This window comes from Macaca fascicularis, chromosome 8, assembly GCF_037993035.2.
Source record: "Macaca fascicularis isolate 582-1 chromosome 8, T2T-MFA8v1.1".
In the NCBI taxonomy this organism is placed as follows: Eukaryota; Metazoa; Chordata; class Mammalia; order Primates; family Cercopithecidae; genus Macaca; species Macaca fascicularis.
This window is the reverse complement of record NC_088382.1, coordinates 6,829,083-6,845,053: the sequence shown is the minus strand read 5'-3', so window position 1 is coordinate 6,845,053 and position 15,971 is coordinate 6,829,083. Positions and strand designations below refer to the sequence as shown.

The 15,971-nt window shown below is 41.7% G+C and overlaps 1 protein-coding gene across 2 annotated transcripts in view; it reads right to left on the bottom strand.

Moving 5' to 3' along the window:
• Positions 1 to 15,971, bottom strand: part of MCPH1 (microcephalin 1) — a 240,996-nt gene that overhangs the window by 180,591 nt on the left and 44,434 nt on the right. For both annotated transcript variants that reach the window (XM_045397815.3, XM_045397817.3), the window contains exon 9: positions 12,430 to 12,539. In XM_045397815.3, the coding sequence (XP_045253750.2) occupies positions 12,430 to 12,539 (110 nt within the window). The remainder of the gene's footprint in view (positions 1 to 12,429; positions 12,540 to 15,971) is intronic.

The window sequence follows — 15,971 nt, the reverse complement described above, 5'->3', positions numbered from 1 at the left end:
GAGGAAAAATAAGCCTGGGGTCCAGGTGTGTGGGAGAAGGGTGCAGGCCATGCTTGCAAGACAGGGCAGGTGGGAGGACAGCATAGGGGGCACGCACAGGTGACACCCAGGAACATCCAAACATCCCCTTTCCCCAGACAGAGGGCCATAGGGAATTCCAGCCCACCCAGAATAAGGGGCAGCGGCAGGAGGAAAGAAGCCACGGAGCCCAAGGCCGTGAGGTACAGGGAGGGTGCACTCTCACCTGCAGAGGAAAGACCGCCTCTGAGCTCTGGATCTTTGCTGATGAACTCAAAAAACAATGTGCTCAAATTGCTTAAGCTAAGGTGTAGGGCAGAAACTCCTTATACGACCCACTCTAAGTATAACCCCAAACTCACCAAAGCAAATGGGCTGATCTTGGGGAAAACTATGCAAATTCATGGATTTCCTGGCTAATGCTACTATTTTGAGAAACAGACACATACACACCTCTACCTTCCAACTCCACAAGGATTACTCCATGGGCCACGCATGGTGGTTCATGCCTGTAATCCCAGCACTTTGGGAGACCCAGGTAAGTGGATGGTTTGAGGCCGAGAGTTCAAGACCAGCCTGGGCAACACAGTCGAATCCCATCTCTAAAACAAACAAAAAAAATTAGCTGAGTGTGGTGGCATCTGCCTGGAGTCTCAGCTACTCATAAGGCCAAGGTTGGAGGGATCACTGGAGCCCAGGAGATCAAGGCTGCAGTGAGCTATGATCTCGCCACAGCACTCCAGCCTGGGCAACAGAGCAAGACCCTGTCTTTAAACAAAACAAAACAAAAGAAGAATTATACCACAATTTCAACCCTGTAAACTGTTTGATTCCTACTTTCCTATCCATGGTCCCTCATTTTTGTTAAAACTTCACCTGAGGAAGTAAAGTGACAGAAAAATACCAAAAACAAAAAAAGGACAAAAAGACACAACCTATAAATTCTGGGATAATATTTTAGTACTGCTTTTAATGATGAGAACTAGATTGCAAATAAATAGCAAATATACTTCAAAATGAAAAGCAGAAGATATTTCTGCAGAAAAATAAAACAACACAACTTCAAAAAAAAAGTTTTCAAAATTGAAAATCACCGATAAGGGAGACCAGAAGAAGAAGTGCTTCATACCGAGCTGCTCTGGGTTGACAATCACTGAATATTATATTCTTTTCCTATAAAGACTCACTATTGATATATGAACTAAGTCTAAAATCATATCCAAAAGTCACAAAAGGATATGCCAAAAATCTATTTTAAATGCCTCATAATTTTTTTAACAAACCCTGTTATAATGCCTCATTAATTTTGAATTGCAGTTTTTGTCATTCTATTTAACCCCTGCTGAATAATCATGTTTTTATTCCCCTTTTTAAAAAACGAATCGAAATTACCCTGGATTAATATCAAATAATTTATATTCCTAAATATTATTTGGAAGGCAATAACTTTTTTAAAAGTGTGAAGAGTTAAAGACGTAAGGAAAGGCAAAGAAATAAATATAATTGAGGGTCAAGCACGGTGGCTCAAGCCTGTAATCCCAGCACTTTGGGAGGCCAAGGCGGGTGGATCACTTGAGGTCAGGAGTTTGAGACCAACCTGGCCAACATGGTGAAACCCCGTCTGTACTAAGTACAAAAATTAGGCCGGGCGTGGTGGCTCACGCCTGTAATCCTAACACTTTGAGAGGCTGAGGTGAGCGAATCACCAGGTCAGGAGATCAGACCATCCTGGCCAACATGGTGAAAACTTGTCTCTACTAAAATACAAAAAAAAGGGCCGGGCACGGTGGCTCACGCCTGTAATCCTAGCACTTTGGGAGACCGAGGTGGGCGAATCACGAAGTCAGGAGAGAGAGAGAGAAAGAATTGGGGAGGAAATAATTGTTCCTCAAGAGAACAGACATACACCTTTCCTGGGAAAACCACTCACATTTAAAGTAAATTCTAGCCTTTAGGACAAATGCGTGCAGCTCTGCATTTCTGTGTCTACCTTACCCCGTGTCTGAGGAGCATAGCAAATGAAGCCACTTGTCCCTTATTAACACGAGTCTCTGATGTCAGTGGAAATAAGCCGTAAGGTTTGCAGGCCTCCCCCGCCCTCCGCCCTTCCTTTCTTTGGTTCACTCTCTTGGCTTCCTCCTCGGCTGTGGCAGTTCCAGGAGATGCGTCCAGCCACAACAAAGCTCTGAGGACCCGGGGAGCATTTCTTCCCAGGGCTATCACAAGTGAGAGAACACTTTCCAGAAACCTCCCAGGAAGGCTTCCCTTCACGTCTTGTTGGACAGAAGTGAGTCACAGTCTCGAACTAATTAGTGGTAAGAGGAAGAGAATGCCGGTGATGTGCTGAGACATCAGGCGTTCGAGGACGGGGTGGACACGGGGTGGTGGGAGCAGCGCGGTGGGAGGGTCGCTTGGTGTGAACAGCTCCGCGGGAAGGGGCCGCTGCCTAAAGGAGAAGGACTCATACCAGGGAGGCGCAGTGCAGAGCACTTTTTATCTCCAGGCCCTTTACTCCCTTTTAAAATAAAAATAAGGATTCAAGTTTGCTACTTCAGCAAGCTATTATTTTGTTTGAGTTTCTGCATATCTCAAACAGATTAATTTGATATTTCTAGACCAATTTAGCACAGTTTACTATCATTAAGCTCACTCCCCCCAGATGGTGCATGTAGTAAGCTAGACCTTAGGAGCTAGCAGCTGTAACTATTTAAATTGGGCCTGCACATCTCTCCTTTGCTCAGTGCATAGAATGCCTACCAGCAGAGCTTTTCTTTCCTTTTCTTTTTTTTCTTTTTTCTGAGGTGGAATCTTGCTCTGTTGCCCAGGCCAAAGTGCAGTGGCAGGATCTCGGCTCACTGCAACCTCCACCTCCTGGGTTCAAGTGATTCTCCTGCCTCAGCCTCCCGAGTAGCTGGGACTACAGGTGTGCACCACCACAACCAGCTAATTTTTTGTACTTTTAGTAGAGACAGGGTTTTGCCTGTTGGCCAGGCTGATCTCAAACTCCTGACCTCAGGTGATTCACCCACCTTGGTCTCCCAAAGTGCTGGGATTATAGGCGTGAGCCACCATGCCTGGCCAAAGCAGCAGATCTTAAATAGATTTCTTTGGCTAGCTCCTCTCTCAGTGCCTGTGGGTCTCCCAGTGGGAAATGTCCTCCGTCCATGGCCTCTACATTTACATGGCCTAAGACGACCACTGAGGCACAGGAGATCCACCCTGGTTGGTCCTCATTTCTACCACGTCCAGTCCAAAACACATTTGACAATTTCTGAACCACATATTTACAAGGCATGCAAAATCAGTTATTGAACAAAGAAAACACATTTTTAAAAAGATGGAGTTCTTTGAAGATCCTATTTAATGTTTTCTGTAGAAATATTTTATCTCATACACAGCAAGAAAAAAACATGCTAATGGGGGCTGACGGCAACTGTTAGGCTATCAAGAGGCAGCTGTTTTTTAAATGGCTTCATCAAGCAACATCTGCTGATAGACCCCACACCTGTTACAACCAGCACATCCCCGCCACTGCCAGCTCTGGGTACACTCTGCCAAAAGTGATTTATCAAAGCAATTACAGATCACTGAAACAGCTGTGTTGGAAACCAAGGGCACCTTCGATCTTACAGACCTCACCGGCCGGGTGGTCGGCACTAAAGGCCCTATGTTTCTGCGTACAGCAGGTCTGAACAATGGAAATGATTTACATGGATATTTACAGAGGGTGTCATGTTCGAGGAAGTGTGGCACTTCCCCTAAATGTGTGATAACAACATACCCGTGCTGTATGTTCAAGAAAAAAAAAATAAATATCACCTGTTCTTTGGATGAGTCACTGCTCTTTCAACTTGAAAGTTAAATTTAAAATCAAAGCTACAAGAGTGTATGCTTCCAGCCAAGTGCACCATCTAATGGAAAACAGCCAAAGGCCTGGCATTACTGCAAACTGTAAAACTGCATTCACAAAATATTAGTGTCTCCATTACAACAGTGAAGTACTCATTCCAGGACCCTTTACTTGAAGGACAGGAAACGGCAGGAAAATCATCCATTTTATATGAAAAGTGGCTCAAGTATTCTGTTTTCCCTGCTCAGGAAGGCATCTGTGTCCCTGCAGCTCTCTTTCCTCCTGCCTCCAGCTGGCCTGCCACACTGCATCTGGGCTAGGCCTTTCCCACCCTCTGGGCATCTAGCACTCTTTTTATTCCCACCACTGGGACCCTTTTATCTTCTTTCCACTGCAAGGCTCCTTCCCTGGGGAAGCCAGACCCAAATGAGCTGTAATTCCCAATCTACTGCCTCCGCAATAAAGACATGATTGGAGCTCTCTGAAATATACTTTCTTTTCAGCGTCTCCATATGACTGAGAAATAGAAAACTCAATCTAAAAAGAGGTCACAATGCTCAATAAATGACAGCTGTAAGTACCCTATCACAACTCACACAGGTCTATTGACAGATCTCAGTTCTTTCAGGAAGATTCTAGTGATATTGGAGATGAGGAAAGCATCTCTCAAAAACTGAGGAAGCAGATCCCCCAAGCGGGCATTTCTGACCGCAGAACTCAGCCTTCTGCCTCCTGGGTGAGATGACAGAGCACAGTTTCATGCTAATGGCCTACATCTCACCCCCAAAACAAAGATTCTCAATGGGAGGATGACCATCAGCTCAGAATCACTGGAGGAGCTTTTAGGAAAGGCTATACTCCTATCCTCACCCCATGCCCAGAGACTCTATTTTGGCCCTGGCATGCCTGTGGTCAGTAAGTCCAACAAGAGACACTGTGTGGACTGTCCCGGAATTTTGAGGGTCATTTTCATTAAAGACACATGGTGGTCTCTGGGAGTGGGAAAAGAGGAGGCAGGTCAGAGAGACCTACTCTCCTCCAAGTTATAGCTGCAAAACAAAGGACAGTCAATATGCAGACATGACCCTCACCCAAGTTTGTGCTGAAGAAAATAGCTAACATTTTTTGAGCAGTTCTATATATCAGGTACTATCTTAAACTCTTTGCATGTTTCAATTCAATTAGCACAAACCCTTTGAGGAAACTGGTACTATTATTAATATTATCCCTGTTTTATACACAAAGAAGTAGAGGCACAGATATTAAGTAATTTGTTCAACACCATGGAACTCACAGAGCAGGTGAGTAGCAGAGCTGGGATTGAACCCAGGCATCTGGCTCTGGGGGCAACGCTTTAGCAACACTGCACTGCAATGCACAGTCTTGAAGAAGAGAATCCATCCTTTACTGAAAGAAGACCGTCTCTCAAGTTTAGGAAGAATATTCAAAAATAAGTGAAGTACATGATGATGATTCCATGATTACTGAGTGATGGTTAAGAGCACCAGAAATGTTTTAAACATGTTCACTCAAAAAGTAAAAGGGAAATTCATGCATCTCTTATTTACTCAGAAAATATTTACTGAACACTTACTTTGTTTGTGATGCTATATCCTGCTGAGTATTAAGAGATGAACAGGATATAGACTATGTCCTTATGGGCTCATATTCTAGCAAAGATGTAAGAACAAGCAAGTATCAGAGCATATGCAAGCTATTACTTGTTTTGCACCCTATTTGAGAAACTTTTAGGAATTTAAGCATTCTATCTGGTGTGTAATTCTTTAATTTTTTTAAACCACTATCAAAATAAGTATGCTCTATTTGTTCCTTCATATCTCTCCAGGTCTCCAGGCTCAGGAAAGCCTCTGTAAACATTTCTGTGCTCTGACCCACAGCTTGCCTTCACATGCAACAAGCTGGATTGGCAGAGATGGCTCCAAAACGAGATTCTAAAACTTAGCCACTCATAAAAAGCTATCCTGTTGATAACTCGCATTAAAAATGTTGCTGAGGATAATAATCAATATTTTGAACAACAAAATCCAGAAGGAGTAGAATAAACCAAATACTTGGATAAAAAAATTATATTCATGTATTTCTGTCAGAGTGCTGGTATCTATACAGAGCTTCTTTGGGTTCTGTGTCTGATGATATTCAACAAGTAACAAAGAAAACAGGTCAAAATTCATCATAATATTTTATATTTCTCCCTCTGAAAAGATGTGTAACTATCAATGTCAATGACCTACATACTGCAAGCTAAGATTACAGAGGTAAAAAAATTGCTTAACTGGATCCTCAAAATAAAGTCTCAACAGGACAGGCGTGGTGGCTCACGCCTGTAAGCCCAGCACTTTGGGAGGCTGAAGCAGGCAGATCACTTGAGGTCAGGAGTTCAAAACCAGCCTAGCCAACATGGCAAAACCCTGTCTCTACTAAAAAAATAAAAATAAAAAAAAAATAAAGAAAGAAAACTTAGCCAGGCATGCTGGCGGGTACCTATAATCCCAGCTACTCGGGAGGCTGAGACACGAGAATCACTTGAACCTGGCAGTGTGGAGGCTGCAGTGAGCCAAGATTGGGCCACTGTACTCCGGCCTGGACAACAGAGCGAGACTCCATCTCAAAAAAAAAAAAAAAAAAAAAAAAGTATCAACAAATTTGAAACAAGTGTATTTAAAATAAGTCTTAAAAAAACGAGACTCTGACTGATTTATAGAGTGATTTTTGCCATTAAAAATGGGTATTAAACCAAAAAAAAATCTAATGGAAGCTATAGCTTATGAGATTCTATAATTCTTCATGGAATCATATTTTTTTTCACTCTTTAAGAGAAACTGAAATAATGCCATTACAGGTGTTTAGTGTGTCTTTTGCAAACAGTGACCTATGTGTTCATCTCAAAAATCGTTTCTCTTGACTTGGCCTCTTACTGTTCTCTTCTCAGAGAAGGATAAACTCTATTTAGAGAAGTTTTCTTAAGTGGCCATTAAAATTCACCCATCCTCGCCAGGAATGGTGGACTAAGTAGTTTGAAATAGACTCCTCACTGTGAGCCCTCAGAAAAGCTGGACAAGATGCAAACAAACAAACAAGCCCCAGCGATTTGTAGACGTTGCCCAGCGACTAAGTCAGTGAGTCATGGGAGAAGAAACCCGTGGAAGAAGAGGTGAACCGGCGTCAGAAGCCCACACTCCCTGGGGACAGCCAGCCTTGCAGAGGCAGAACCCCAGCTCCACATCATCTCAGTCCCTGCTAGGAAGATAAAGACAAACTAACCAGGCATATTAGATACGGAACATACGATTGAAAACAACAGATAAGAAAAACAGAAATTAAGCGGAGCCAGAAAAGACAGTTATTTCAAAAGAAATATGCATAATATGTTCAAATAAATAAAAGACAGGATTAATAATTTTGGCAGAGAACTGGAGATGGTTTTTAAAAATCAAACAGAGGGCACGAAGGCTCCCGCCTGTAATCCCAGTACTCTGGAAGGCCGAGGTAGGAGGATTGCTGGAGACCAGGATTTGAGAACAGCCTGGTCAACGTGGGGAGACCCCATCTCTACAAAAAATAATTTAAAAAAATAAAATGGAATAACAAGGACTGAAAAAAAATACATGTTAAAACTCAATATGTGGATTTAGCATCAGAATAGACTTACAGAGGGTCAGAAGTGAAATGGAAAATAAATCAGTAGAAGATATCCAGAATGAAATAAGGAGATACAAGAGGAAAGAAATAGAGGAAAATCATGAGACATGGGCTATAGAAGCAAAGGATAACACACGGGATTGCGTTCCCAGCAATGGAGGTGTGAGGAAACAGGCAGAAGAAATCACAGCAGAGAAGTTTCCAGAACAGATTAGACAGGAAGGCCTGTGACTCCCAAGTAAGCAAACAATAAAAACAATACTCTGGTACACCAATCACAGTGAACCTACAGAAAACCAAAGATGAGAACAGCCTAACCCCAGAGCCTGTGGCCGCAGCCGACGTCAGCATCTCTCTTCTCGCGGTTCCACATCCATGCCCGGGCCACACCAAGGCCATGCTGCTCTTCACACAGGCTCCAGGCTTTCCCACCTTTCTCACCTTCGTACCTTCTACCCTGCACCTTCGCAATACTCAGAACTCACGACTGACAGTGCTCATCGACTGACAGTCCTGTCTGCAGGGGTGCCCAGATAGTATATTACCTGCAAGTGCTACTTCAAATTTAAAACTAAAAAGAAAATAAAGTCATTAGGGCCACGAGACACACCTGAGTTTCAAATCATTTTCCTCACTACGGAAATAGCATGTAGCCTGGCTCACGTGAAAACATAAAAATGTCAGGCCCAGACCTTACCATTCTCCATTCCAGTAGAGGCATTGCTTCAGTCATTAGCTGGTGAAGGATATTTCCTGTAAACTTTCCTTTTTTCAACATTAATATTCAATTACAAGATTTTTTTTCTTTAGGAAATAGAAACAATTTTGTGCTTAATAGAATCTAATACTTTAATATATCCTTATACATAAAAATATGTGGCATGCGCCTGTAGTCCCAGCTACTCAGGAGGCTGAGGCAGGAGAATTGCTTGAACCCGGGAGGCAGAGGTTGCAGCGAACCGACATTGTGCCATTGCACTCCAGCCTGGGTGACAGAGCGAGACTCCATCTCAAAAAAAAAAAAAAAAAAAAAAAAAAAGAGGCCATGTTAAGTTCCAATTTCAGTTTAACACAGATTATCATTCAATCCTTTCACAATTCCACTGTATACTTTTAAAATCAGGAAACTAAATTTTAGTGTTTCTGTTGACTCATTACAGCATATCAACATAAACTTCTCTCCCCATGCTCATATCAAAAGATCTCAAACTACTGGGAAGTTGTATATTTAAAATTTAATGTTGCTGGCTGGGCACTGTGGCTCAAACCTGTAATTCCAGCACTTTGGGAGGGCCAAGGAGGGCAGATCACTTGAGGTCAGGAGTTTGAGACCAGCCTAGTCAACATGGTGAAACCCCATCTCTACAAAAAACTTAAAAAACTAGCCAGGCGTGCTGGCGGGTGCCTGTTGTCCCAGCTACTCAGGAGGCTGGGGCAGGAGAATCACTGAAATTCAGGAGGTGGAGGTTGCAGTGAGCCGAGATCACGCCAGTACACTCCAGCCTGGGCGACAGAGTGATACTATGTCTCAAAAAAATAAAATAAAATAAATTTAGTGTTACCTTTTAAAAATTTGTATTGTTCTTCCTTCTAACCTGTGAAATAATAAACGATGGTCCTTCATCTATATTGCTATCTAAATTTGTGCCCCTAAAAAACTCACTCAACCTTTAAGCAAACAAATCAGGACTTTTTTTTTTTGAGATGGAGTCTCACTCTGTTGCCCAGGCTGAGTGCAATGGCGTGATCTCAGCTCACTGCGAGCTCCACCTCCCGGGTTCACACCATTCCCCTGCCTCAGCATCCCAAGTAGCTGGGACTACAGGCACCTGCCACCACGCCTGGCTAATTTTTTGTATTTTTAGTAGAGATGGAGTTTCACCCTGTTAACCAGGATGGTCTTGATCTCCTGACCTAGTGATCTGCCCGCCTCGGCCTCCCAAAGTGCTGGGATTACAGGTGTGAGCCACCATATCCAGCCCACAAATCAGGACTTTAAGCCTTTGTCTTTAATTTTAGAGTCTAAAAACGAAACAAGTTTACATGAGAGGTGTTTAGAAACAAATGAAACTTCTTCTAGGATAAATCACTTGTTTAAATTCTGCTAAAGTCCCAAGGCAGTAGTTTCCAAACTTTGCTTTGCATTAGAATCACCTCAGGAGTTTAAAAAAATCCTAGTGGCCAGGGTACACCCCGTATTAATGACACCAGCATGTCTGGGATTGGGGCCAGGCGGCCATGTACCTTACAGATCCCCAGCTGAGTCCAATGAGCAGCCCAGTCAGGAAGCACTACCCTAGGGCATTAGGAGTTTTTGATTCATTCAAGCAAAGGCTGTGTGGTGAACTGTAATAAGGAATGGATTAGGAAGAAAATCCTGTGAAAGAGGGGAAACCTAGGTCTTGTTCCTTCTGCTATTGGCGAGATGCAATACAGAAGGTGGATTATTTGCTCTCACTAGGTGTTCATCTCCTCCATGTTAAGGACGGGGTGCTGCACTGGGCTGGGGAGCTGCTGGCCAGGAGGGTCTCAAGTGGGGCCAGAGAATATGTATTTATTTATTTTTGAGACAGAGTCACACTCTGTCGCCCAGGCTGGAGTGCAGTGGCATGATCTCAACTCCATTGCAACCTCCCCTTCCTGGGTTCAGGTGATTCTCCCACCTCAGCCTCCTGAGCAGCTGGAATTACAGGTGCCCACAGGCCTGGCCAATTTTTGTGTTTTTTGTAGAGACGGGATTTTGCCATGTTGGCTAGGCTGGTCTCGAATTCCTGACCTCAAGTGATCCGCCCGCCCCAGAGTGCTGAGATTATAGGCATGAGCCACCATGCCCGGCCCAGAAAATCTGCATTTAAAACCTGCTTTGAGTGATTCTTCACACAGAACCAGAAGTGGTGGATCCCTTTCAGAAATGACATTCTAAATTATGAGGGCAAAGTTTATTAATACGCTTAAAATATTTTTAAAAGAAGACTTAAATTTGAGCAAGTTAGGCAGTTCAATCTATGAAAATATTTTAGTTCCTGAGCACAGCAGTTGAAGGCAGATATGGAAGTGTGTATTTGTAATTTTGTATTTTGCCTCCCTCTCTGAGCACTCATTCTTTTTTCATTACTCAAGACAATAACACCACCTTATATTCATGGAGCAATTACTATTTGATCTACAGAAGAACGCCAGAAGGTCAAACGGGTACCCATCTCCCATTCATATGCCATTTACAGTGAGATGCCTCATAAGGAAGAAGGGGCCACGCTCCCGCCCAGGATGCCTGTCCCTAACCCAGTGCTTCCACAGACCAAGCCCATCAGGTCCAGGGCTATCCCAGGCACAGGGCAGCAATACCACTCATCTGAAATAGTAACTTCCATTGTGGGCAAATGAGAAAGTCAAACCTCGTGCCTTTTGATCAAACAGGACGGAGTATTTTTATGGTGAGTAACAAGTAACTCAACACTCAATGTTTACTGAGCACTTAAAAAAAAAATGCCAGACATGGTACAACGTAGAGTACCAATAGAGAGGAGAGGTACCACCGCTTCCCTGGGCAGACACTGGCAGAGGGTAAAGGGCACAAAGCAGAGCTGTGGACCAGCTGCCATGGGACGCATCGGCAGGAGAGGTACGGGAACGGTAGTAGATGCAGAGGAAATTGATTCTTTCTTTCTTTCTTTGCAAAGGAACTAGGTCAAGTGGCTATGCAGCAGTAGGAAGAAGACTGAGAAACAGGGATGCAAAACACAAACTCAGCCACGGTGTCGCCAGCATTCTAGGAAGGGCCCCACCCCTGGGAGGCAGCACGCTGAGCAGGTCCCGCAGGCTGCCGTGGAGTCAGAGTGCGCAACGCCATCGTAGAGCAGGTGCCTTGGTGTTGCCACGCCGCAAATATGTTACGGGACCCCAACAGTCTGTCTCTCTCTCTCTCTCTCTCTCTCTACACATCTGTTGCTTTACCTAAAATAGGATTCCTTTCAATTTTTTTGCTCCACTTTTTTTCTGAGACAAACCAGAAAGCACGAGTACAGAAATCTAAGTTTCTATAAGTTACAGCCAACTTTCATGAAATCTGTGTAATTTTAAATGTCTTTTAACCATTGCCAAGAAAAGAAGCAAAGGAGTCAGGTTTCTCTTCCGCAGGTCAAATGCAGCCGCCCATCTGTTCAAGCCTGAGTATCAGGACCTGGAAGCCCCATGTAGACCTGTCTACTCTGTCATTCTTTTCATCTGTTGCTTTTCAATCGGTATGGTTTTTCCCTACCATTTTGAATTCAGGTTTCACTACATTATACTTCCTTGGCCTCATAAAAATGAGGCACAAGGTATAATATAGAATGGTTAATTTTAAATTTAAGCAACGCAAGTAGATATTGAATGATCAAAAACTTCAAAATCCTCGTTATATTACTCATGTAAGAGGATAAGGGGAGTTTTTTAGAGGAAGAGCAAGGTTTTAAAGCCAAAACCACAAAGGAAAGGGTCTACCTGAGTGTTAGTATGTAAACCCTTCACTCTGATGGCTTGAGGTCAAGCCTTGGTTAGTTCAAAAGTGAATGAATGTTTGGATTCTTTACCTCCTACCTAGTAAATATTTATTCCAATTATAAAATGGCAAGAAACACTAGCACAACCAACATTCTCTGCTTGAGAAAAGCTACAGGCATTTTTACAAGAAATGCATTAGCAAAGTGATATGAGAAAGTTTGGTCTATCCATAAGAACTCTGTCCGGAATGCAACCAACACTTTCAGTTTCATATTCTGAGTTTTCCAGCATTTACCCATAATCAATTTTTTAAAATAAAAGACAAGTCAGATAGACTAGTTTATGTTTCATTGACCCAGAGAAGAACATTATGATGTATCAGCATTTGAAAGTTTAAAATAATATTTTTACACACTGACCTTTTTGCCTTTCCCACTTTTCTTCAGTTCCTCATGAGGTTTGATGAGGTCCTTAAAGCTGTCACATGAGCCATCTAAAACATCACGCCTTGTTGGTCTATTTTTAACACCTAAAACCCAAGTGGATTAAAGATTAGTTAGAACTTTACATGGACTAAATACTACTTAAGCAAAACAAAAATCACATTTATGCATAATGGAAACAGGAAGTTATAGGCCTTTTAAATAAATTGTATATGTCTTCTTTTTGAGATCTATCTAGAACTTTCAGTTTATTACATTCCAGTAGCCTATGCAATTCACTTAACTCAGTGGTCAGTAACAATCAGGTTACAATGTTCTACAGCATCAACTCTGTCCATTTGATAATGCAAGAAAATGTATACCCACACCTTACGTACTCTTCAAACTTCAATTCTTAGATTTTAAAATAATGACAAAGAACAGCTCTTCAGAGTAGGCAGTTCCATATTAGAGGCAATAATTAATTTAAGTTTTGGGGTCAGTTTGAGATTTTCTAGAAATTAGTCTTCAGTACAGAGCTTCAGGCTTCAAACTACAAATGATGGATGATTTTACTCCCCCCAAGTTTCCACCTTAGACCAGCGTCTTGCCATGAAGACACACAAACCAAAACGATACTCATTCAAGTGAAATATGGTTTCCTTAGATGCTAACCTGTGTAGACCTAAATAACCCACAACAAAATGTGAAATGTGTACTTTGATTTGACTCATCTACTCCCTCAGAGGGTGCTTCTTACTCTCACCCTTCCTGCTCCTTCAAACAGTTTGCCTACTTTATGACTTACATGGGATTTTGAAGGAGGAGCTACCATGGACCATAACATGGTCTCAATGGTATAAATGCAAACTTTGATGCAAAAGTTATGTAGCAGCCTAGCGGGTACCAGAACCTGCTAGTCAGGTGATAGCTAAACTGCATTGTTGATTACCTAATGATTAACAAATAGCTAATGATCTACCCACTGGAGATGCAAAATGCACAAGATATAGTCCCACTCTTAGGGAGCTCATAACCCAATAGACAATGTAGACATAGACGAATAAATATAATGCAAGGTGAAATTAACATCAGTGCCCTCAGAAATTAAAAATCATATAACATGAGAAAGACTTCTTTGCAGATAAAATTCTATAAAGCCAGCTATAACTAAGTTTGGAGACTCTAAGGTAAAAACTGTCACTCTTTTCAAAAACAGGGTCCTATCTAAGTGAAAAAGGATGCAGAATAAAAATGTTAATACTTTCCTGAATTCAAGCTAGTTGTTATTTGCAGCCTGGGCCCTGGACAGATTTTAAGGTCCAGTTCTAAACCACAAACCTACCAACCTACACTCTTTGCCATAATCCCTAATACTGAATCCCCTGGAGACTCAAACCAGTCACATCCTGACTGATCCCGTACTTCCTCAGGTATCCTTTATGGTTGACTTGCACTGACTTTTCTCCCAGGCCCACTTTATCCCCTAGGGTAGAATATGAATGCAATCTTTTTCATTTTTAAGATTAAAAATAATTATAATTATATCTACTATGCACTTATTTTTCTTTTTAAATAATAATATTTACTTGAAGCATGAGTGTGTCAAAATCAGAAAAGCAGTGGACTAGAGATATAATTTGGGATACAGTGCTGTTATTGAAACATGAATAAATTTGCAGCTTCCTAGTGTAGTCAATGAAAGTTTTATAACAGCCACTTGCCTCAGTTCTTGCCGAACAACGAAACAGGCTGTAAAGCATTTTATAAACATAAAGTTCTAGGAAATGCAACATGATCTTTAAAAACTTAAGACAGACTGATATTGTTAACAACATGTTTTCACAATTTCACAAATCCTGCAGTCAAAAAATAATCTAAGTAAATGATTTATTAATTGGTTATTGAAAACATTTCATAAACTCTGCCACAGTAATTTGCCAGTGTGTTTTAACAATGACCTCAGTAAACCCAAAGCAGTTGAGAGTGCAAATTACTTCTGAAAACATCTGTGGAAAGATTAGTTGGACTCCATTTTTGGCTGGAAGTCTGCAAACAAACACCTACTCTCCTCTTCCTGACTCTCCCACTTCTTGGATGACTCTTTTCGTGTATGCTCCTAAGTGTGGTTTTTTTCATGGGTTGTCATCAGCTCCCTTCTCACTCCCCAAGGTGATTTCATCACTTCCCATAAACTCATCCATTACTGAAGAGACCTAATTCTCTGTACCTTGTCCAGACCTCCCAGCTGAGGTACGGCTGGATATATCCAACTACCTAATGGACATCTATTTTGAATGTCTCCAAGAAATTCCAACTAACATGCACCCTTTAGCTGCTCTTCCTCCAACACACCCCAGTTGGATGAATGTCTTCTTCGGCTGGGGCTACCACAACAAAATACCACAGGTTGGGTGGCCTGAAGGCCGAGATCAGGGTGCCCCCATGGTCGGGTTCTGGTGAAGGCTCTCTTTCTGGCTTAAAGGAAGCTATCTTCTTGCTGTCTTCACATGGCATAGCGAGAGGAAGCCAGTTCTCTGGTGTCTTTTTATAATGGTCCTAATCCCATCATGAAGCTCCTACCTTTAAGACCTCATCTAAACCTAATAATCTAATTATCTCCCAAAGATCGCCCTCTCCAAATGTTATCCCATTGAGGGTTAGAGCTTCAATAAATAAATGTGGGGGTCAGAGGACACAATTCGGTCCACAGTATTTCCCTGTGAAAGCATGTATCTTCCTCTCTCATTTTCCTCCCAACCTCATTACACACACAATTCATTGACTTCGTTTTCACAAAATGATCATATACAGAAATGAATCTGACAGCCCCCACATTTTCATCTTTCAGTTATCTGAAATTTCACCATTTGGAAATTAGTTTGGATTAATAATACCAACAAAATGCAAACACATCAATGAAAGCTAGTAAATGGTCACTCATTCACCTCTCAGTGTGAATTAGTTAAATCACAACCTTCAGCTACTCAACAGAGATAAGCAAGATTAAGGAAAAGTATTGATACTCAGGGAAGAGAGAAGAAAATGTCTAATATGATCACTTTGGAGCCAGAACCAGGCCAAGACAGTATAAGGACACAGGTAACTTAAATACTAGGAAAGGGAGAGATGAAGAAGTGGACATTGAAAAGACTATAAGAGAAACTTGGCTCGTGTCTAATTTTGTCTAGAGCTAAAGCTGAAGAAATAACTCTTATTTTTAACATTTATTTTCCTCTACATCCTACTTCCAAGATACAGAATTAAGACCAACAATGCTAATACTAATAATACATTTAAACAATTAGTATTTACTCATACAAGGCACTATGCAAGAGTCAAGGGTTGAAAAGGCTTCTGAAGGCTGAATAATCCATAATTTGAACATGTAAAAATATACACTTAACATTATCCAATAAGAAATTTCTTCTAAGCTTCAAAAATTTGAATATGAAATTATTTAACAATGTAGTATGCAAAATATTAAGACACTTGCCTCAGTTCTTGGAAAGACACCTAGGAAAAATTCCTTTCCAGAG